Source organism: Eurosta solidaginis, chromosome 5 (genome assembly GCF_040869045.1).
Source record: "Eurosta solidaginis isolate ZX-2024a chromosome 5, ASM4086904v1, whole genome shotgun sequence".
Classification (NCBI taxonomy): domain Eukaryota; kingdom Metazoa; phylum Arthropoda; class Insecta; order Diptera; family Tephritidae; genus Eurosta; species Eurosta solidaginis.
The window spans coordinates 81,091,227-81,116,081 of NC_090323.1; the positions used below are offsets into that span (position 1 = coordinate 81,091,227).

The 24,855-nt window shown below is 43.4% G+C and overlaps 1 protein-coding gene across 2 annotated transcripts in view; it reads left to right on the forward strand.

Moving 5' to 3' along the window:
- The window catches only part of P5CS (Delta[1]-pyrroline-5-carboxylate synthase), a 958,896-nt gene that overhangs the window by 389,161 nt on the left and 544,880 nt on the right, over positions 1-24,855 (forward strand). For both annotated transcript variants that reach the window (XM_067791361.1, XM_067791360.1), the window contains exon 10: positions 16,037-16,262. In XM_067791361.1, coding sequence (XP_067647462.1) covers positions 16,037-16,262 — 226 coding nt within the window. The remainder of the gene's footprint in view (positions 1-16,036; positions 16,263-24,855) is intronic.

Genomic DNA, 24,855 nt, shown 5'->3' on the forward strand with positions numbered 1-24,855 from the left:
CCTTTCGGCATAATTTCTGGATGGTTTTCGGAATCCGTCCCGGATCTCGTCGGGGTCATTTGGGGACTTTTTCGGGACCATTTGGGGACTCTTCCGGCATCATTTCTGGATGGTATTCGGGATCCGTCCGAGATCTCGTCGGGGTCATTTGGGGACTTTTTCGGGATCATTTGGGGGCTCTTCCGGCATCATTTCTGGAAGGTTTTCGGGATCCGTCCGGGATCCCGTCGGGGCCATTTCGGGACTTTTTCGCGACTAATACGGGATCATTTGGGAACCCTTTCGGCTTCATTTCTGGATGGTTTTCGGGATCCGTCCGGGATCCCGTCGGGGTAATTTCGGGACTTTTTCGCGACTAATACGGGATCATTTGGGAACCCTTTCGGCATCATTTCTGGATGGTTTTCGGCATCCGTCGGGGATCCCATCAGGGTAATATCGGGACTATTAGGGGATCATTTGGGGACCTTTCCGGCATGATATCTGGATAATTTTCGGGATCCGTCCGGGATGCCGACGAAGTCATTTCGGGACTATTTCGGGATCTTTGGGATACCTACCGGCATCATTTCTGGATGGTTTTTGGGATTCGTCCGGGATACCGTCGAGGTCATTTCGGGACTTTTTCTCGACTAATACGGGATCATTTGCGGACCCTTTCGGCATCATTTCTGAATAGTTGTCGGGATCCGTTCGGGACCCCGTCACGGTCATTTCGGGACTATTAGGGGCTCATTTGAGGACCTTTCCGGCATCATTTCTGGATAATTTTCGGAATCCTTTCGGGATCCCGTCAGGGTCATTTCGGTACTTTTTCGGGATAATTTAAGGATGGCTTTCAGTATCCGTCCGGGAACCCGTCAGGGTAATTTCTGGACTTTTCCGAGACTATTTCGGGATCATTTTGGGACCTTCCCAAGATCATTTCTGGATGGATTTCGGGATCTGTCCGGGATGCCGTCAGGGTCATTTTGGGACTATTAGGTGATCATTTGAGGACCTTTCCGGCATCACGTCTGGATGGTTTTCGGTATCCGTTCAGGATCCCGTCGGAATAATTGCGGGACTTTTTCGGGATCATTTGGGGTTCCTTCCGGCATCATTTCTGTATGGTTTTTGGGATTCGTCCGGGATTCCGTCGGGGTCATTTCGGGACTTTTACTCGACTAATACGGGATAATTTGCGGGCCCTTTCTGTATCATTTCTGGATAGTTGTCGGGATCCGTTCGGGATCCCGTCAGGGTCTTTTCGGAACTATTAGGAGATCATTTCAGGACCTTTCCGGCATCATTTCTGGATAGTTTTCGGGATCCTTTCGGGGTCCCATCAGGGTCATTTCAGGACTTTTTCGGCAACATTTAAGATTGGTTTTCAGGATTCGTCCGGGATCCCGTCAGGGTAATTTCTGGACTTTTCCGAGACTATTTCGGGATCATTTTGGGACCCTCCCAATATCATTTCTGGATGGATTTCGGGATCTGTCCGGGATGCCGTCAGGGTCATTTTGGGTCCGGGATCTCGTCGGAGTCATTTGGGGACTTTTTCGGGATCATTTGGGGGCTCTTCCGGCATCATTTCTGAATGGTTTTCGGGATCCGTCCGGGACCTCGTCTGGGTCATTTGGAGGCTCTTCCGGTATAATTTCTGAATGGTTTTCGGGATCCGTCCGGGATCTCGTCGGGGTTATTTTGTGACATTTTCGGGACTATTCCGGAATCATTTCGGGACTATTTCGGGATCATTTTGGGACCCTTCCGGGATCATTTTTTATAGTCTTCGGGATCCGTCCGGGATCCCGTCGGGGTTATTTTGGGACATTTTCGGGACTATTCCGGAATCATTTCGGGACTTTTTCGGGATCATTTTGGAGCTCTTAAGGCATCATTTCTGGATGGTTTTCGGGATCCGTCCGGGATCCCATCGGGGTTATTTTGTGACATTTTCGGGACTATTCCGGAATCATTTCGGGACTATTTCGGGATCATTTTGGGACCCTTCCGGGATCATTTTGTATAGTCTTCGGGATCCGTCCGGGATCCCGTCGAGGTTATTTTGGGACATTTTCGGGACTATTCCGGAATCATTTCGGGACTATTTCGCGATCGTTTGGGAACCCTTCCGGCATCATTTCTGGATGGTTTTCGGGATCCGTAGGGATCCTGTCGGGGTACTTTCGGGATCATTTGCGTACCTTCGAGAGATAAATTCTTGATGGTTTCCGGGATCATTACGGGACTTTTTCGGGGTTATTTTGGGTCCCTTTAGACATCATTTCTGGATGGTCTTCGGGATTCGTCCGGCATCCCGTCGGGGTCATTTCGGGACTTTTTTTGGGACTATTAGGTGATCATTTGAGGACCTTTCCGGCATCCCTTCTGGATGGTTTTCGGTATCCGTTCAGGATCCCGTCGGAAACATTGCGGGACTTTTTGGGTATCATTTGGGGTCCCTCCCAAGATCATTTTGGATGGATTTCCGGATCTGTCCGGGATCCCGTCAGGGTCATTTAGGGATGCGTTCGAGATCCCGTCAGGGTCATTTCGGGACTATATCGGGATCATTTCTGGACGGTTTACGGGATCCGTCCAGGACCCCTTAAGGGTCATTTCGGGACTATTAGGTGATCATTTGAGGACCTTTCCGGCATCACTTCTGGAAGATTTTCGGTATCCGTTCGGGATCCCGTCGGAATCATTGCGGGACTTTTTCGGAATCATTTGGGATCCCTTTCGGCATCATTTCTGGATGGTTTTCGGGATTTGTCCGGGATCCACTCGGGGTTATTTCGGGACCTTTTCGGGGCTCATTTGGGGATCCTCTAGGTGTCGTTTCGTGACTTTTCCTGTATTATTTTGGGATCATTTGGGGACCACTCCGGCATAATTTCTTGATGGTTTGCGCGTCCATCAGGGTCATTTCGGAACTATTTTGGGATCATTTGGGGACCCTTCCGAGATCATTTCTGGATCCGTCCGGGATGCCGTAGGAGCCATTTCGGGATTTTTTGTTACTTTTCCGGGATAGTTTTTGGAAACTTCCGGAATCATTTCTGGATCTGTGCGGGATCCCATCTGGGTCAGTTCCAGACTATTTCTGGATCATTTTGGGATCCTTCCGGAATCATTTCTGTATGGTTTTCGCGATCCGTTGTGGATCCCCTCGGAGCCGTTTCGGAACTTTTTCTGGAGTATGTCGGGATAATTTAGGGACCCTTCCCGGATATTTTCTGGATGGTTTTTGAGATCCGCCCGGGAGCCCGTCAGGGTAATTTCGGAACCTTTTCGGGATCATTTTGGAACACCTTTAGGGATCATTTCTGTGTGGTTCTCTGGATACGTCTAGAATGGTGTCGCTTTCATTTCGGTTTTTTTTTTTGGGACTATTCCGGGAACTTTTGGAGACGCTTCCGGGGCATTTCTGGATGGTTTTTGGGATCCGTCCGCGATAGCGTGGGGGTCATTACGTAGCTTTTTCTGGATAATTTCGGGATCATTTGGTATCCTATCAGGTTATCAGCTCATTTAGTTCTTTTTTTACTCAATTACAAAAATAAAATGCATTAGACAGAAAACTAATTTTAAACAGATAACTTGATAAGCAGGCTAACGCGAATAGCCCATATATTTAAATTTCTCCTTGCGGACGGGGCCGCGGGTAAAGGCTAGTATATTATAAATGGCAAAGTTTGGATGTTTGGATGTTTGTACAGACGTTTGTCTTTGTGAATCAATCACGCAAGAACGGCTGGACCGATTTGGATGAAATTTTGCACACATATAGCCAATAGTCTAGAAGGATCTACTAGCTATATATCTTTCAAAAGGGGCGTGGTCTCCGCCCCCTAGGAACAGTTATAATTTAATTATTATATTTTTTTGTCTTTTCGACTGAATCACGCCAGGTTGGCTACACGGATTTTGACGAAATTTGGGACACAGACAGTAGTCTACTAACGAAATTTTTTTCGAACATGGAAAGATGGGTGGGGGTCCCAAGACCCCTTCGAGCAATTATTTTTTAATAATTTTTACACATTATAACTTTACGTATACTGGCCTTCACCAATATCACAGACTCAAGGGGTCAAATAAGTCGAGGGCTTACAAAGTAAGCAGTGACATCCTCCGCCCGCCCCCCTTTATAGACCCTATGGTGTAAAATCTATAAATTGTTATAACTCAATATCTCTCACTAGGGTAGGCACCTTGTCGTTGGTGTGAGGGCTTAGCCGAACTCCATAGCGCCCGACTATGAGGCGGAGCTGTTTAGGACTGACATCTACGCCGTTTCGCCACATAGGAGGGCGGCGGGATGTCGGTGACCAAGAACTGCCAACCCCCTAATCCAGGGTGTTATGCGGACCGTGCCTATTGGACGATTTGCAGCCAGGGGATAAATTCGGCTGTATTCGAACGGAGCCTTCCCGATACCGGGCCATCTCGGGAAGTAGTTATGGCCTTACCGCAGTAAGGGGCGCTGCTGTGACGGACGGTTCTTTCCCCGTATATAATACTGGACCGCTGAGCCCGCCTTGTCGGGCAGGTGGTCGTACGACCAAGATGAACAACTCATTACCTGAATGTAATAAGGAGGATGTAAAGAGGAGGACTGAGTCGCAATCCAAGGACGACAAATACGAATTCAGCGATGCGTCGGACTCGGGGAGCGAGAGTAGTGCTGATTCAATGAACTCCGTGTTGGAGAAGCACACAAATGAAAACGGAGTAGAAGAGTGGAGAAGGGTACGGAGCAGAGGAAGTAAAAGAGCTCTCTCGCAGTACCGTGCAGCACTAAGAATTGTACAACGCTTGGGAGCAGTGGTCGACCCAACAGAAGTGGAGATCGAGCGCTTGGAATGGGCCCATGAAGCGGTAGAAGTAGGTCGAAGGCAGTTCAAAAGGTTTGCTGCGAGAAACCCTCGGTTCTGCAACCGGTACGAGGAGGAAGAAGCGTCGAATGGCAGAATGAAGAGGCAACGTTCGGCAGAAGGCGACAAGCCTGCTTTCAAGAGGCAGAAAGGACCCAGTCCTAGAGCCGCGAGGCAGGGCAGTCGCATAGACAAGACAAGTAGGCCCAAAGCTGTAAGACAGATGGGTTCCAATAGCGAGGTAGCAACTACCTCGAAAGCTGCCAGTCAGAGGGAAGTTCCAACTACGGAAGTAGGAGATAAGCCAAAGGGAGATAACGCTAAGACTCCGGCTTTCTCGGAGGCGCTAAAGGGAGTTAACGCGAAGACTCCGGTGTTCTCGGAGGTTCCAAAGGGAGATAACACTAAGACTCCTGCTTTTCCCGAGAAGATGAGTGATGTGGCAAAGCAGTCACTGACTGTGGCGCTGGTTGATCGTAGCAGTCCGTTCGGACAAATGACTACTGAAAGGTGGAGATCTGTGGAAAGGGAGCTTATTAGCTTAATGCTTAAGATGATGCGGGAACAACCAAGTAAGCCCCTTCCAACCTTTGATTCGGGGGGATGGTATAATGGTGTGAAGATGATAGCGTGCGACAACATCGCGAGCTTGCGGTGGCTGGAGGAAGTCGTTCCAAACCTCCAAAGGCAAGGCACGAACGCGCGGTTTGAGGTGGTGGATAAAGCGCAAATCCCCACGGTACCAAAAGTTAAGGTATGGATACCATGCGTGATGAAGTCGGAGGATACACTGCGACTTCTGCAGAATCAGAATCCGAACATACCGACACAGGATTGGAAGGTACTTACTGTATCTCGGCCTACCGAGGATGGTCAGTTCTACATCTTCCAAATAAACAAGCAGGCGGATGATATTTTGTACACGCAGCTTGGCAAAATGTCCTTTGGCACTGGCAAAATTTACATGCGACTCAGGAAAAGAAGTCCCGAGGATAAAAATCCTAACACGCTGGAAGTGGGCGAAGTCGAAAAGGACCTCAGAAGCCTAAGGGAAAAAAGAGAGGTGGAGGTCCCCGACGTCACCACGAACGTGCTAGAAGAGGACCAACCGCTAAATGGTGCTGTGACTCGCACAGAGGAATTCACGGCACAACATTCACGAGGGGCTGAAGGGGGCCTCGAATACTCTAAACCAAAAGGGCAAGAGGAGGACGACGACGTCAAGACGAAGGTGCTGGAGGGGGACAAACAGCCCAATGGTGCTGCGAGTCCTACAGATAAACCTCCAACACAGTAAAGTGGCGTCGAGCGAACTCCTCCTAACCCTTGAGGAGGGTTCGTTTGACGTGGCGCTGATCCAGGAGCCGTGGCTCTCATCGGGAGGAAAGGTTTCTGGACTTAGCGCGCGCGGGCTTGGCGTTTACTACGCACAAACGGAAGGACGGGTGCGAGCTGTAGTAATGGTAAGGAAACAGCTGCATTCATATATGCTGCCTAATTACACCACCGAGGATCTCGTAGCGGTGGCCGTTGAACTAAAGAATAAGCAGGCATTTATCCTGGCGTCCTGCTACATGGCCCATGCTGCGGAGGTTCCACCGATGGAGTGCAAAAGGCTAGTACAGGAGGAAGGGCGCAAAGGGCGGTTGGTCATAGGCGCAGATGCAAATGCGCACCACAATGCGTGGGGAGGAGCAGATACGAACGAGAGAGGCGAATCTCTATTTTGTTACATCCTGCAAACCAATTTGCAGATAGCCAACAGGGGAAATTTTCCTACATACATTGGTCCAACATCCAGCAATGTTCTGGATATTACATTGAGCTCCGAGTGTGATATATCAAGGTATGATTGGATGGTTCTCGATAGACCATCCTTCTCCGACCATGCGTATATAAGCTTCAGCATCCCACTAAAGAGGGTAGAGAAGGGAGGAACCTTTAGAAACCCTAGGGCAACGAATTGGACTAAATTCCAGAAATATGTAGAAACGAAACTGGGACAACCCAAAGAGGTTGCTAATGTAGAGGAACTGGAGGAGTCGAATGAATTCCTAACAAGGACGCTTATGACTGCGTATAACAAAGCTTGCCCTCTAAGAAGATTCAGAGGAAAAGCAAAGCCGCCATGGTGGAGCAATGAGCTGAGTCTTCTAAGAAGACAGGTAAAAGAAATGTTTAAACTCGCAAAGACCGCGGAAAGCGAAGCGTGTCGGCACGAGTACAGGGATCTACTGAGGATCTACAAGCGTGAAATTACCAGGGCGAAGAGAAACTCATGGAAAAGTTTCTGTACGGACATAGAGTGCTCCAGTGAAACAGCACGGTTGAAAAAAGTCCTAGCAAAGGGAAACATAGTCCAGGCACTAATAAAGAAAGAGAACGGGGAATGGTCACGTGATAGTGAGGAATCCCTTGAGGTGATTCTCGATACACATTTCCCATCGGGAGACGGTTTAGAAGAACCAGCAGACATCACTCACACTTCGATCAAGGAGCTAGTGGTGCCGGGCTTGGTGACCGATACCAAGATCGAGTGGGCAGTGAAGACGTTTTCTAAGTTTAAATCGCCGGGCCCTGATGGTATATTCCCGGCCATGCTACAAGTCTCAAGTAGGGCGGTCGTGGAATGGCTTAAAATAATATTCGATGGGTGCATAAGACTGAATCATGTACCGCACTCTTGGAGAACTGCTCGTGTAGCTTTTCTACCAAAGGCGGGGAAGATCGGTCACGTGTATCCCAAAGACTATAGACCCATTAGCTTAACATCATTTCTGCTCAAAACCTTTGAGAGGCTGATAGATGTGTACATAAAGTCCAACGTGGATGAAAAGCTGCTCTCCACAACACAGCATGCGTACACCAAAGGCAAGTCGGTAGACACCGCATTGCATAGGGTGGTAATAAGCATAGAGAAATCCCTGGAATATAAGGAGTATGTTCTAGGAGTCTTCTTGGACATTGCCGGGGCTTTCAATAATGTTGCAAAATGGGCGATTATGGATGGTCTTAATTACATTAAAGTACATCCTGCCTTAATCAGATGGATCGGCTGCATGTTAAATTACAGAAAATTTACATCACAATGGGGATTGTACGAGGCCACGAAATCAGTGGACAGGGGCACGCCGCAGGGAGGGGTGCTATCACCTCTGCTGTGGACACTGGTCATCAACCAACTGCTCAGGCAATTCGATGAGGTACCCGTAAAACTTACGGCTTACGCAGATGACGTTGCAATTGTCATAAGTGGAAAATGCCTTCCAACGATTAGTTCTTTGATGGATCGGGCGCTTCGGGATATTCATACCTGGGCATCTAATGTCGGGCTGAAAGTCAATGCGGAGAAGACGGATATGGTCTTGTTTACAAAGAGGTACAAGGTCCCAAATTGGACCAGGCCTAAGTTAGGAGCGGTGACCTTACAGGAGAAACCTTGCACAAAATATCTAGGAATCATCCTAGACAGTAAGCTGTCATGGAAGCTCAACTTGGAGGAGAGGGTCAAGAAGGCCTCAACGGCACTCTATGCATGTAAAAGAATGCTGGGGTGTACGTGGGGCCTATCGCCCTCTCTTTCTCATTGGGTTTTTACAGGGATTGTAAGCCCTATTCTATACTATGGAGTTCTTGTTTGGTGGAAAGCCACACAAAAAACAACATACCTCAAAAAATTAGAGGGGGTATGCAGACTATCGATGCTTTGCATTACGGGAGCCCTGAAAACAACCCTGACGGCTGCACTGTATGCCATTCTGCACATTCCACCTGTAGACCTGGTAGCAAAGAACAAAGCGTTAACGACCGCAACCAGGCTCGATGCTTCGGGGCAGCTTGAGCGCCGACCATATGGCCATAGTAGTATAGCGTCCTCAGTCACAAGACGAACAGACTACATGATTCCCTACCTGCACTTTGAGGGAGATCTTAAGGCCACAATAGAGGTGGACGGTTGGCGCAAGGGTGCGCAAATGGCGGACGAGGCGATACATGTGTACACCGATGGTTCCAAAATAGTGGAAGGAGTAGGGTCTGCGGTATACTGCGCTGATCCGGAATTAAGCAGATCCTACAGGCTGCCGGATTACTGTAGCGTTTGCCAAGCGGAAATATTAGCCGTAACCAAAGCAGTAGAAACCCTGGAAGAGAATAGCTTAAGCTGCAACCGTGTTAACTTTTATATTGACAGTCAAGCAGCAATTAAGGCAATAATCTCGCATAGCACAGCATCTAAATGCGTGTTAGAGTGTAAGCAGTCTCTGGAGAGAATCGGGACGGGGAGAAGCATACATCTATATTGGGTCCCAGGGCATATGGGAATAGATGGGAATGAAAAAGCGGACGAATTAGCTAAAAAGGGCGCATCCCTTGAAGCTTGCTCCGTAGACGTCCCAATTAGATTGGGCGAGATTAAGCGAATGCGAAAAGGCGTGGGTTCAAGCGCGGGGCTGTAAAGTGTCGAAGATTATGTGTAGGTCTTACAACCTTAGACTAACACAGTTGCTTCTATCATTAAAAAGAGAGGACTGTAGACTCATGACGGGTATTCTGACTGGACACTGCCTTCTGGCGTCACATGCCTTTAAATTAGGCTTGGTCAGTGATAGCAGGTGTAGGAAGTGCGGGTTGGAGGAGGAAACGATCGAGCACGTTCTGTGCTCGTGCCCTGCACTTGCCAGGCTAAGACTCCAGATATTAGGAGTGATACAGCTGTCAGATCTAGAAGCAGCAAGTGGCTTAAGTCCTAGGAAGCTTCTAGTATTTGCCAAGAGGACGGAGTTATTTTATAACATAGGTCCTGGTTTTTGATAGGGTTTTTCAGTTTGGTCGTGAAAACAAACTTCTGGTAACACTACGGACTCAATCAGTCTATGTGAGGTCCTCATGGACCGGCCAGTTCAACCTACCTACCTATAACTCAATATAAATTTTCTCCTAAATCAATAGTGGCGGCCACCGTGGTGTGATGGTAGCGTGCTCCGCCTATCACACCGTATGCCCTGGGTTCAACTCCCGGGCAAAGTAACATCAAAATTTTAGAAATAAGATTTTTCAATTAGAAGAAAATTTTTCCAAGCGGGGTCGCCCCTCGGCAGTGTCTGGCAAGCGCTCCGATTGTATTTCTGCCATGAAAAGCTCTCAGTGAAAACTCATCTGCCTTGCAGATGCCGTTCGGAGTCGGCATAAAACATGTAGGTCCCGTCCGGCCAATTTGTAGAGAAAAATCAAGAGGAGCACGACGCAAATTGGAAGAGAAGCTCGGCCTTAGATCTCTTCGGAGGTTATCGCGCCTTACATTTATTTTTTTTTATTTAAATCAATAGTTTTTGGTATCTGGTACATACAAATCGAGATCTAGACAATTTTGATGGAACGATCAGTGGTCCTCTCCTCTACTCCCGCCATCCGCCCTCCTTCAATTGTTTTTATTAGCACGCTTTTATTAGCTTTACCTGTATGTTTCTATGTAACTTTTTATTCGCTCCAATACGCCTGCTGCCTTATTAACATGGTTTTATAATTAGCTTCACCTTATTTGTAATCCCGTAAGGGTCATATCGAGACCCTTCCGGGATCATTTCTGGATGGTTTTCGGGATCGGTCCGGGATTACGCCGGGGTAATTTCGGGACTATTTCGGGATCATTTTGGGACCCTTCCGGGATCATTTCTGTATAGTTTTCGGGATCCGTCCGGTATCCCGTCGGGGTTATTTTGGGACATTTTCGGGACTATTCCGGAATAATTTCGGGACTATTTCGCGATCATTTGGGGACCCTTCCGGCATCATTTCTGGATGGTTTTCGGGATCCGTCCGGGATCCCGTCGGGGTACTTTCGGGATCATTTGCGTACCTTCGAGAGATAAATTCTTGATGGTTTCCGGGATCATTACGGGACTTTTTCGGGGTTATTTTGGGTCCCTTTAGGCATCATATGTGGATGGTCCTGGGGATTCGTCCGGCATCCCGTCGGGGTCATTTCGGGACTTTTTTGGGATCATTTGGGGGCTCTTCTGGCATCATTTCTGGATGGTTTTCGGGATCCGTCCGGGATCTCGTCGGGATCATTTGGGGACTTTTTCGGGATCATTTGGGGGCTCTTCCGGTATAATTTCTGGATGGTTTTCGGGATCCGTCCGGGATCTCGTCGGGGTTATTTTGGGGACTTTTTCGGTATCATTTGGGGGCTCTTCCGGCATCATTTCTGGATGGTTTTCGGGATCCGTCCGGGATCTCGTCGGGGCATTCGGGGACTTTTTCGGGATCATTTTGGGGCTCTTCCGGCATCATTTCTGGATGGTTTTCGGGATCCGTCCGGGATCCCGTCGGGGTCATCTCGGGACTTTTTCGGGATCATTTGGGGCTCTTGCGGCATCATTTCTGGATGGTTTTCGGGATCCGTCCGGGATGCCGTCGGGGTAATTTCGGGACTTTTTCGCGACTAATACGGGATCATTTGGGAACCCTTTCGGCATCATTTCTGGATGGTTTTCGGGATCCGTCCGGGATCCCATCAGGGTAATTTCGGGACTATTAGGGGATCATTTGTGGACCTTTCCGGCATCATTTCTGGATAATTTTCGGTATCCGTCCGGGATGCCGACGAGGTCATTTGGGATACCTACCGCCATCATTTCTGGATGGTTTTTGGGATTCGTCCGGGATCCCGTCGGGGTCATTTCGGGACTTTTTCTCGACTAATACGGGATCATTTGCGGACCCTTTCGGCATCATTTCTGGATAGTTGTCGGGATCCCGTCACGGTCATTTCGGGACTATTAGGGGATAATTTGAGGACCTTTCCGGCATCATTTCTGGATAGTTTTCGGAATCCTTTCGGGATCCCGTCAGGGTCATTTCGGGGCTTTTTCGGGATCATTTAAGGATGGCTTTTAGGATTCGTCCGGGAAACCGTCAGGGTAATTTCTGGACTTTTCCGAGACTATTTCGGGATCATTCTGGGACCTTCCCAAGATCATTTCTGGATGGATTTCGGGATGCCGTCAGGGTCATTTTGGGACTATTAGGTGATAATTTGAGGACCTTTCCGGCATCACTTCTGGATGGTTTTCGGTATCCGTTCAGGATACCGTCGGAATAATTGCGGGACTTTTTCGGGATCATTTGGTATCCCTTCCGGCATCATTTCTGAATGATTTTTGAAATCCGTCCGGCATCCCGTCGGGGCCATTTCGGGGCTTTTTCTCGACTAATACGGGATCATTTGCGGGCCCTTTCGGCATCATTTCTAGATAGTTGTCGGGATCCGTTCGGGATCCCGTCAGGGTCTTTTCGGAACTATTAGGAGATCATTTGAAGACCTTTCCGGTATCATTTCTGGATAGTTTTCGGGATCCTTTCGGGGTCCCGTCAGGATCATTTCGGGACTTTTTCGGGATCATTTAGAGATGGCTTTCAGGATTCGTCCGGGGACCCGTCAGGGTAATTTCTGAACTTTTCCGAGACTATTTCGGGATCATTTTGGGACCTCCCCAAGATCATTTCTGGATGGATTTCGGGATCAGTCCTGGATGCCGTCAGGGTCATTTTGGTATTAGGTGATCATTTCAGGACCTTTCCGGCATCACTTCTGGATGGTTTTCGGTATCCGATCAGGATCCCGTCGGAATCATTGCGGGACTTTTTCGGGATCATTTGGGGTCCCTCCCAAGATCATTTCTGGATGGATTTCGGGATCTGTCCGGGATCCCGTCAGTGTCATTTAGAGATGCGTTCGAGATACCGTCAGGGTCATTTCGGGACTTCTTCGGGACTATATCGGGATCATTTCTGGATGGTTTATGGGATCCGTCCATGACCCCTTAAGGGTCATTTCGGGACTATTAGGTGATCATTTGAGGACCTTTCCGGCATCACTTCTGGATGATTTTCGGAATCCGTTCGGGATCCCGTCGGAATCAATGCGGGACTTTTTCGGAATCATTTTGGATCCGTTCCGGCATAATTTCTGGAGGGTTTTCGGGATTTGTCCGGGATCCCGTCGGGGTTATTTCGGGACCTTTTCGGAGCTAATACGGGATCATTTGGGGATCCTCTAGGGGTCGTTTCGTGACTTTTTCTGTATTATTTCGGGATCATTTTGGGACCCTTTCGGCATAATTTCTTGATGGTTTGCCGAATCCATCAGGGTCATTTCGGGACCATTTTGGGATCATTTGGGGACCCTTCCGAGATCATTTCTGGATTCGGGGAACTTTTGGAGACCCTTTCGGGGCATTTCTGGATGGCTTTCGGGATCCGTCCGCGATAGCATGGGGTCATTTCGTAGCTTTTTCTGGATAATTTCGGGATCCTATCAGGTTATCAGCTCATTTAGTTCTTTTTTTTACTCAATTACAAAAATAAAATGCATTAGACAGAAAACAAAATTTTACACAGATAATAAGCAGGCTAAGGCGAATAGCCCATATATTTAAATTTCTCCTTGGGGACGGGGCCGCGGGTAAAGGCTAGTAATATCATAAGGCGGCGACGGGTGTTCTCAGATCATATGAAAACTTTATACTCCAAGTATTTTGGCATTGAGCCTAAAAATGCTGAAAAACCATGGACACCGGACACTTTGTGTACATCGTGTCGAGTAGAATTGATTCAGTCGGAATCAGGACAACAAATAAAATTTGATACACCAATGATACGGAGAGAACCTACTTGCCATTGAATAGAGTGTTATATTTGTCAAACAAAAGTACTTGGCGTTGGAAGATCAAGAAGAGTAATGCCAGCGTACCTACAGTGACATTACCAGTACTACATTCAACGGCAGTTGCGGATCCAGCTCCATTGTCAACAGTAATATCTGAGTGCGGGGAATCAAGTTGTACTGAATTTCGCATGGGAAACGAGAGAAACGTTCTGTCACAAGCACAACTTAATGATTGGATAAGAGATTTGGAACTATCCAACGAAAAGGCCGAGATCCACACTTCTCGTATGCAACAATTTAGGTTTGTACCATCCGATGTTAAGGTGATATATTGTAGAACTCGTCACGAACTATTTTCCAAACACTATACCAAGAAACACAGTATATGCTACTGCAACGACATTCCCGGTTTATTCAAAGAGTTTGGTCAAACATATGATTCAAAATAGTGGCGGTTGTTCATAGACAGCAATATACTGAATTTGAAGGCTGTATTATTTCATATTGGTAACAAAAAGCCTTCTATCCCGATCGCACATGCAGTAACTACAAAGGAAACCTACGAGGAAATGCAAAAACTACTCAAATTTATGAAATATGAAGAGCATGATTGGAAAGTATGTTCTGATCTCAAAGTCGTGGCAGTGCTATGCGGTCTGCAAAGTGGATACAACAAGCACTGCTGCTTCCTCTGCAAGTGGGATAGCCGAGCTCGTAAAGACCACTACGTCAGAAAGGATTGGCCGGAAAGAGTCGAGTTTACCGTTGGTGTGGATAACATCAAATATACCCCTCTTGTCAAGAAAGAGAAAATCATACTTCCACCCTTACACATCAACCTCGGTCTCATTAAAAACTTTGTTAAGGCTTCGGACAAAGAAGGCGAAGCATTCGACTATTTGAAAACAATTTTTCGAGGTATTTCTCAAGCCAAGATAAAGGAAGGTATTTTTGGACCACAAATAAAAAAGTTGATCAACAATAATCAATTCAAAGGACTACTCTCATCAGTTGAGGCAGCAGCGTGGGAATCCTTTGAAAAGGACGTTGCTTTTTTTCTCGGTAGACAGAAAAGCCCTAACTACGAGCAGATAGTGAACGAATTAATCAATAATTATGCGAAAATGGGTAAATATTAAAGGCCTATTAAAATTAATTTCCCAAAATTCTATAACTTGTTTATCTAACTAATATTTTTTTTTCCTGGTGTAAATATGTCCTTAAAAATTAACTTTCTGCACTGATATTTGAGCTTTTTTCCGGCAAATCTTGGCGACGAAAGTGACGAACATGGCGAAAGGTTTCATCAGCAAATGAAATTAATTGGGAATCGATATCAAGGATTCTGGGACGTCGCAATGATGGGTGATTACTGCTGGTTTCTCATAAGAGAAACCGATCCCAAACTTAATAAGCGTCAAAGTAGAACACATAATTATTTCGACTACATAGTAAAATCAAATTAAGATAAAGATTGTTAGAATATAGTATAAACATAAATAAATTTAAAAAAAATTAAAAATATGGGTAATTTCATTCATAAATTGAACTTTTAACTAAAAAGAAACAGAGCATAGCTAGATATTTCACTCTTCTTTATACGATACATACGTTTTGAGGTATACGTTGAAATTGCGCAGCCTGGTTATTTTTATTTGATCGCTTATAACTTACGCAGTTTTACATCGATTTTCTTCGGTGATAGCTTATCTTTTTTCTAATTAAACAGAGCTTTATGTAAGGAAAAAATATCTGGAAAAAAAGTTGTGGTTTTGGAATGCTGCCCTCGTAAATAGTAATTTTTTTCATATTTTTTCATAAAAAAAATCAAAAACCTGAAATGATAAGCTAATATCTCGAAAACTATCTGGTTGAGCAAAAAACAGTGTATGATGCATTTATAGAAAGTTTTATCGTCTTTCCGATTCTGTCTCAAAAACGGCACCATAGAATCAAAAATGAACTCGATTTTCGAAATCAGGGGGTGGTTTTACATACGAATTTCATAACGGCGTCTCTGGTAAATTTTGGCCGTCGACCAGTGTTATTAGAAGCAACATGACAAACCTGATGTAAATATTTTGTATACGTGTATGCATACACATACATACCATGGTTTTCCATAGGAATACAAGGAAACATTTATGCGAGTGTATTAATGATGTAAAAAATTCTGTCAATGTGTTGGAGTTTCCGTCAGCTCTGTCTAGCAGGGTGTGCAAAGAAAATTTTAAAAATAAAAAAAGTTGTTCACGGTCCGCAGCTTATATTTACTATTGCAAATATCTAATGCACAAAACTCTGACCTACCTTCCTATTTTCTTGTATGTCGTTCATCACTTTTTGCTATATGTAATTCGAAAAGTATACCATTAAATAATTAAATAATTTTTTACTGCAACTAAAATCCCCACCTCCATGATTTTTTGCCGTATGTAAGACTTTAAACTAAAATTGTTTATACTAAAACATTTTTAACGGTTTACTTGGAGTTTAGGTGTCAACACGTGAAGAAATCAGTGACCTTTTATCGATGGAGGATCATATTGATCTAATAATTCCGCGTGGTTCATCAGAGCTTGTACGCACCATTCAAGAACAATCCGTCCATATACCAGTTTTGGGGCATGCCGAAGGAGTTTGCCATGTTTACATTGATAAAGAAGCTGACTTAAGTAAAGCATTGAAAATAGTCCGGGACGCGAAATGCGATTATCCAGCAGGTACGTTAAAAAATTTGGCCTTTAATCATAGTCGCTGGCTAAAACGCGTTCTAATTAAAAAAGTTTTAGTGGCTCCTACAATAATGGTCTGCTATAGACATACTAAAAACCAATTTAGGTGAAAATGGGCAGAAGCAAAGCTACCCATGAACAATGAAATACATTGAGTGCGGCATATACAGAATTAATCCATTTTGTTTTGTTGATTTCCGATATCCCTTATCAAATTTGGTTTGGAGATAAACCGATTTCAGCGTTGCGCTATCATCAGTGTAATTTTTCGTTTTTATCTGTTATTGTTGTTTGTCTTATATTTATAGTTCGAAGGTGAATGAGCAGGTTTTGTCAAATTGAATGTTTGTGTATGTACATATGTATATATGAAAGTGTTTGTGTGTTCAAACAGAAACAGGAGTGGTTTTCACTGATCAGCTTGTGTGGTTAGCTAAGGAAGGATGAAATACAGTCAGTAATTTTAGGCGTTTGACCTCTTTTGGCTGCTAAACGGATCCCGTGAGCGAGTGTTAGTTTTTAGTTTTCGCCCTCAACTGTTCAATTATTTGATCGCTCTGCCGATTCTGTATTTTTTAAAAAAGTTTACCAATTTAGAAGTTGCCTTTCTAGGATATATCATTGTCGTCCAAGTGGATGTACTTTCCTTTAATTATTTCCCTTTCCTTCTCTATGATTTCTTCCGAAATTATCTACTAGTGCTTTTTATATCCGTTGTTTAAAAATAAAATAAATGTAAGGCGCGATAACCTCCGAAGAGATCTAAGGCCGAGTTTCTCTTCCAATTTGCGTCGTGCTCCTCTTGATTTTCCCTACAAATAGGCCGGACGGGACCTACATGTTTTATGCCGACTCCGAACGGAATCTGCAAGTCAGATTAGTTTTCACTGAGAGCTTTTCAGAAATACACCCGGAGCGCTTGCCAAACACTGCCGGGGGCGACCCCTCCTAGAAATATCTTCTTCTAATTTAAAAACCTTATTTCTAAAATTTTGATGTTGCTTTGCCCGGGGTGCGAACGGTGTGGTAGGCGGAGCACGCTACCATCACACCACGGTGGCCGCCGTTGTTTGCATCAATGTAATATATTACTCAAAACTCCTACTAATATGTTTCTTTTGTAAGTGGTGTTATTGTTGTTGTTGTTGTTGTAGCGATAAGGACACTTCCCAAAGGCATTGGGGATTGTTATCGATGTTGATGGTCCTTCGCCGGATGCAGATGCGGTACGTTCCAGTACCAAGCCCGAATCTCGGAAATGATTTGTTATGACCTCATGCGACCTTCTAGGCCATACCGCCCTTCCACCCCCTAGATCCATGAGGAGGCGTCTATAAGAATGGCTGAAGTCTCAGCGTCTTTTTTCATTCTGATGTTTTTGTCGTTTGTCTTTCAAAAATACCCCATCAATAATAATAATAATAATAATAATAAACCCAATGGATTAATACCCTCCAAAGCCCGCCCAACCGACACGAGGGGCGCATCCGCATGAGGCACGGATTTTGTTTTTGCCGAGTTGTTGATAGGCGGAGGTTTGTTAAGCGTTGAGATATAAAACTGCTCAGCTAGAGAATAAAAATCATCAGCTGAGTATTATATACATAACAGTTGAAAATTATACATATAATAAATTGTTAAATAAGTTAACGCTTTTAGCATATACAGATTTTATTTTATACTTTTTATTTTTTTTTTGTTACGAGTTAAGATAGGATAGGATAGGACAGTTTTCCTAATACTAAAAAGTGAAATGAATTCGAATGAAATGAATTCGATTGAGAGTTAAAATCATGACACAAACACCGAAAAGGTTCATCTAATTCGAAATTAGTTCTGCACTGCCTCAAAAGAAGAAGTTTGTAAAGTCTTGACGCTCGTGATGGGACATTGAAGTTTACTTCGTTCAAAAGAAAGGGGCTAGAAATTAGTCCATTCAGTAGTTTAGCTATAAATAATACGCCTAGAATTTCTCTACGACTAGCGAGAGTTGGAAGATTGATAAGCTTTAACCGACTACCATAAGGTGGACGATTATACGCAGAGTCCCAATGAAAATTCCTTAGAGAAAGAAATATAAATTGCTTCTGTATTGACTCAAGCCTATCTGCATGAACTTGATATCGCGGATTCCAGACTATTGATCCGTATTCTAGTATCGGTCTAACTAATGTGGTAAAAAGAGCTTTGGTTACATAAGGGTCATTAAATTCTTAAGACCATCTCTTCACGAATGATAGAACACTTCTGGCCTTATTGACAGTAGTCATAATATGAAGGTTGAAACTAGGTTTAGCATCCATCGTGACTCCCAAGTCCCCAAAATAATTTACTTATACAAGACAAAAATTATTAATTACGTAAGAGGCTGCTGGCCAAGATCTCAGAGAGAGGCGCATGAATTTACATTTATTGATGTTCAGCGGCATTGAATTCGCGTAGCACCAAGCAACTAAGCGGTTTAAATCCGCTTGAAGCAAGGGACAGTCTTCAATAGACGCATAGGACCTAAAAAGTTTTACATCATCAGCATACATTAAAATTTTGGAATATTTTATTATGGTACAGATATCGTTAATAAATAGCAAGAACAGAATTGGACCGAGATGACTGCCCTGTGGAACGCCAGAGGAAACATTAGTGACATCTGAAAAAGTATTTTAAAAATTATTTGTTGCGTTCTACCGCAGAGATACGAAGATATCCACTGGGTGAGACCAGGTTGGAAGCCAAGTCGATCCAGCTTGTGGATAAACAAGGAGTGGGAAACTTTGTCAAATGCTTTACTAAAATCAGTGTAAATAACATCGGTGTGAAGATTTTCTCTAAATCCATTAGAAACACGAGTTGTGAATTCAAGTAGGTTGGTAATGGTAGATTTACAGAATCCATGTTGAGAGTCTGCAATCAATGTAGAAATGGAAACTGTTAGCTGATTGGTAACAATGGCTTCAAATACCTTTGTGATGGCAGACAATTTTGCGATTCCTCGATAATTTGCTACACATGACCTACTGCCGTTTTTGTGGAGCGGTATTGGAAAAGATTCCTTCCAAGCAGCAGGAAAAACACCATGTTTTAGGGACATGTTGAATGAATCAGTTAGGGGCTGATAAATGTGTTCAGCGCATTTTTTGAGAACACATGTGGGAATTTGGTCCGGACCGTATTTATAAGATCCCTTCAAAGATGTTAAATATGTAAAAACCTCTTCTGGAAATATTGCTGGAATATTAACTGCATTAACCCTCTAGTGCCCAAATTTTATTTTTTAATGAAACAAATATATTTGGGTAGGCATTACCATAAAATTATAGCTTCTTTATCAAGAAAGTGAAATTGTTTGCGTTTTCGGATTATAAAGACCTAAAACCTTACCCCGCCTCCAGGCGGCTTTGTGAAAGAATACCAAAAAAACGCTGGATCAAAATTCCTCAAATTCAGTGTACAAAGTACGTTTATTAAACAAAAACAAAAGATTTCAACAGAATTCAATACAAAATAAACAATATTTCTATTGTTAAATAATATAAATCTGGCAACTCTAATTATCAGTTTTCTTTTCATACTATTTCATTATACCTCTGTTCGTATTATACTGAATAAAGTTAGTCGCCATCTTACTCTGAAACTGCGTGTACAAATCTCTATTACAACAGGTTATGGGCCTATCCACATAGAGTAAAATTAAAGTTAAATATATTAATTTAATTAAAATGGCGACGGGCACACTCAGTTTTCCTTTCGAAAAACTTCGCGGTCGGGAAAATTTTGATGTTTGGCGGCGAAATACAAAGTCATACTTGGTGCTGAAAAGTTGTTGGAAAATCACCGAAGCAGGTTTGTCTGAAAATGCATCGGAAAAAGATCGTGACACAAACGAACGGGCGCTGGCGGAGATTACGCTCATGGTGGAGCCGAGTAATTTCTCGCACATAGCAAATGCACAGACGGCAAAAGAAGCATGGGATTCAATAATGGCAGCGTATGAGGACAGTGGTTTAACTCGCAAGGTAGAGCTTTTGAAAAAGCTGGTGCAGTTAAAACTCGAACAGTTCCAGACCATACAGGATTATGTGAATGAAGTGGTCATGACTTCAATAAAATTGCAAAGTGCAGGTTTAAATGCCGGTGATGAATTGATTGCATCTTTATTGCTAGCTGGGTTGCCTAATGAGTATCAAGCTCTTGTTATGGCAGTGGAAAATTCCAAATCGAAGTTAACCGTCGACAGCGTAAAGAATTTGTTGTTGCAAGACGTCAAATTGGATTGTAGTAAGGAATCCACCAACAACGCTTTGTATTCGAAGAATTTCGAACCGAAAAAGAATGACAAAAATTCTAATCGTAAAAAGTTTCGTTGTTTTAATTGTGGTCAGGAAGGCCATATGCGTAAAGAGTGTCGTAAATCTATACAGTCGAAAAAAGCAAATGAGAACGAAAGTAAAAGCAAGACAGCTATGTTTTCAAATTCTTTGCTAGCGAATTCGTGTTTACACTCTCAGAGTGGCGAGTGTGTATGGTACGTCGACTCAGGCGCAACGTCGCATATGACGAATGATCAACAGTTGCTTTCAAAAGTTCGAGCAGCAGAACACAACGAAGTTATTTTAGCTAACAGTGAGCGAGTTCCTGTTAACAGCGTAGGAGATGTTAGCCTACTGTTAAATGTCAACAAACAGAAAATTCCAACTAATGTTCGAAATGTTGAATATGTTCCTAGTCTTTGTGCAAATCTTTTGTCAGTTCGACAAATGACTAAGCAAAACAAAAAGGTGGTGTTCGAAAAAAATTTATGTAAAATTTTCGATGTGAAAGGCAATTTAATAGCAAAGGCATTTGCGGACAACGATTTATACAAGTTGGATTGCGTTAAAAATAAAGTTGGGAGAGCAATGACTACAGTTGATAACTTTGAGCTTTGGCATCGTAGGCTGGCACACATTTGCAAGGAAAATATGAAACGAGTGCAGAATTCAACGCTTGGCGTTAATTACAGCAGCACAAGTGACAAAGGGTGTATTATATGCTGTAAAGGTAAACAAACCAGAAATATAAACAAATCAGCTGGTACGCGTGCAGAAAATTTGTTAGACATCATACATTCTGACGTGCTTGGTCCAATTAGCACAAAATCGTTCAGTGGTGCAAGATTTTTACTTGTATTTGTTGATGATTTTTCAAGAAAGGTATTTGCGATACCGATTGTACGAAAGTCAGATGTGTTTCCTAAATTTAAGGAATTTAAAAGCGAAGTAGAGACACAGTGTGGCCGTAAAATAAAAGTGCTGAGGACAGACAATGGCACTGAATATTGCAACGAACCATTTGAAAATTTTTTGCGTGATTGTGGCATTGTTCATCAAAAAACAGCTCCCTACACGCCCGAACAGAACGGGGTGGCTGAGCGTATGAACCGAACGTTGATTGAACGTGTTAGATGTATGTTATTAGATTCTGGCCTGAGAAATATATTCTGGGCAGAGGCTGCAAACACGGCAGCATATTTGGTAAACCGCATTCCATGTAGAGGTAATAATCGAAGTGCAGAAGAAATATGGTCAGGTGTTAAACCTAATTTAAAGCATTTACGAATATTTGGTTGTACAGCGATGGTTCACATACCGAAACAAAAACGTTCAAAACTTGATGCAAAATCAGATGAGTGCATATTTGTAGGATATTGTGCTGTGTCAAAAGCTTACCGGCTTTATCGTAAATCTGATTACAAATTTATTGTGAGCCGTGATGTTACATTTATAGAAAATTAATGTGACGTAACGAAACATACAGAGCCAAATTTGATTATTGATATTATTGATACAAGGGAAGATTATAACATTAACAATTCAGAGGAGGATAATATGAGCGAATTGTTAGATGTCAACAATTGGGCATGCGAGTTCAAAGAGATGAGGTAAAAAAACTAATAAAACTTGATCAATCTGAATATATTTGCAGTGTGCTCAAACGTTTTGGAATGGATGACTGTAATGCCGTTGCTACGCCACTTGATTTGTCACAGAAGCTAACTATTGAAATGTGTCCACAAACTGAAGAAGCAAAGAAAGAGATGGAAAATATTCCATATATGGAGGCTATTGGTTGTCTGTTGTACGCAGCACAGAACACCCGACCTGATATCAGCTTCGCGGTCAATTTACTGAGTCGGTTTCCACAAAATCCCGGCAAAGCTCATTGGCTTGCAGTGAAGCGTGTGATGCGATATTTGAAGGGAACTATAAACAAAGGCATCGTGTACAAAAAATCTGCTGAAGGTCTAGTTGGATTTTGCGATGCTGACTGGGCAGGCGATCTTGATCAGCGTCGATCAACTTCTGGTTACATGTTCGTTATGCAGGGTGGTGCTATATCTTGGTCAACGCATAGACAGCGAACCGTTGCATTGTCATCAACAGAAGCAGAACTTATGTCAATAGTGGGTGCAATGCAAGAAACGATTTGGTTGAACCGATTGGAATCTGAGCTTATTCCTCGCGATGCAAAAACAACAACATTGTATTGCGATAACAAAAGCGCAATTCATATTGTTCGTAACAACAATTTTTCTCCACGTACTAAACATGTCGATATAAAGGTGAAATTCATACAAGAAAGGCTGGAAGATAAGTCGTTAAAGCTAGAGTACATTTTTACAAGCGAGATGTTGGCAGATGGTTTAACGAAAGCTATACCAGCTGTTAAGAATGAATTTATTAATGTCGGAATAGGTTTACAGTAAACTTACATATGTATTACTTAACATAGTTTTTGCAATGTAAACATTTTGGATTTGAATTAATGGTCGTAAATTTTTACTTATACATATTTACAATGTTGCCAGATGTTCTATTAAAGGGAAGTATTGTTAAATAATATAAATCTGGCAACTCTAATTATCAGTTTTCTTTTCATACTATTTCATTATACCTCTGTTCGTATTATACTGAATAAAGTTAGTCGCCATCTTACTCTGAAACTGCGTATACAAATCTCTATTACAACAATTTCTTATTATTATTATTTATACTTATAAAGAAAACTTTACTCAAGAAAGTCATATTTTTGAGCATAAATAGGTAGTTAGTTCAAATTATTTATGGTGCAAATTGTAAAAGCAGTACTTTTGCTGGGAAAAACATATATTCAGATTACACTTTCGGCATTCAATTTGAGTTTCGGAGCTGCAGACAGGAAATTTACAAGTTTTTTTACCCGTGCGTGTTAAAAACGATGGAAAATGTTCGACTCCGTCATAGCGAACGTCTGCAGGAGGTAAGTAAGCTTTTTTCCTGTACACTTCTTTTGAACAGTTTGACGTGGATGCCCAGGAGCTCTGGGTCTGCTGTGTGCAGAGTACGAATGCGATCTCTGCTCGGAAGTTTAGCAGTTGGTACTGCCTAGCATGAAAGTAAAGGACTGAAGGTCCTTGAACAATAAAAAAATTAAAGGCCAATTTGCCCTGAAATGAAACACAGAAAGGTTAGATTTACAGTAATTTATTGAAATAGAACAAGCGGGTTAGTAGTCCACGATGCAACTGCCACTTTCATGCGCGCTGCTTCCTTATATAGACTTGTTGCTCTGCTGCCTTGGGGTGCGCAGTATTTGGTACGCTGGCTTAGGCCCTAGCTTCTCACGGTTGACATGCACTGAGGGCATGTGCAAGTATTTCACAATCGTGTGAAACATAATTTGCTGACGCTACTGTCTGGCCCTGTTGGTATGGTTCTTGTTGATTGTGTGAAACATAATTTGCTGACGCTACTGTCTGGCCCTGTTGATATGATTCTTGTTGATGTGCAAGTATTTCACAATCGTGTGAAACATAATTTGCTGACGGTACTGTCTGGCCCTGTTGCTATGGTTCTTATTGCGTAAACATTAGTACGTGGTACTAATCATGAACTTGGTTTCCCACAGGTGTATATAGTGAAATATCATTGGCCTTGGATTAGGGTGTTGGGTTGCAAAATGGTATGACTGCAATTATGCTGACACAGCGGCACGCGTACAGGTAGAGTGTGGGAATGGAATGTGTTGGGTGCCGCAGCGTGTTAACTCCTCCCCCTTTAAATATATTTGTCCCGCAGATTAGATGCGAAGGGGGTTTCCCGATCCTTGGACTTAGTCGGTTCTCGATTTTTATTTCGGGTAAGTAGATCCTTGCTGTGAGTTCCCTCCAGATAAACCAAATTAGTATCATAAGTAGTAGTAGTCCTGATCCCTCGGATAGCATGAACCAATTCGTCTCAGACTTAAGGAGTTTCAATATTTTCAAATTGTCTATTGTCATGCCATGTACCAGATAGAGGTTTAAAGCCATGGTGTGGTTCGTGACACTAGTTAGGATTGGTGGCAGCACCTGAACTCCTGAGGTTGTAATGCTTGAATATGTCTGGTTGTTGATCACTACCGTCTCATTGTCTACCTGTAGAATATAGGATCCGTTAAGATTAGCAGTGGTTTTACCTGAACTTATGGTGCCAACGAAATTGTCCAGGAAAATGGTATTCTCTTTGATTATTTCGATGGTGGATGCGTTGCTTGTTAAGTAAGGACAACTTGGTTCTCCGCCCTT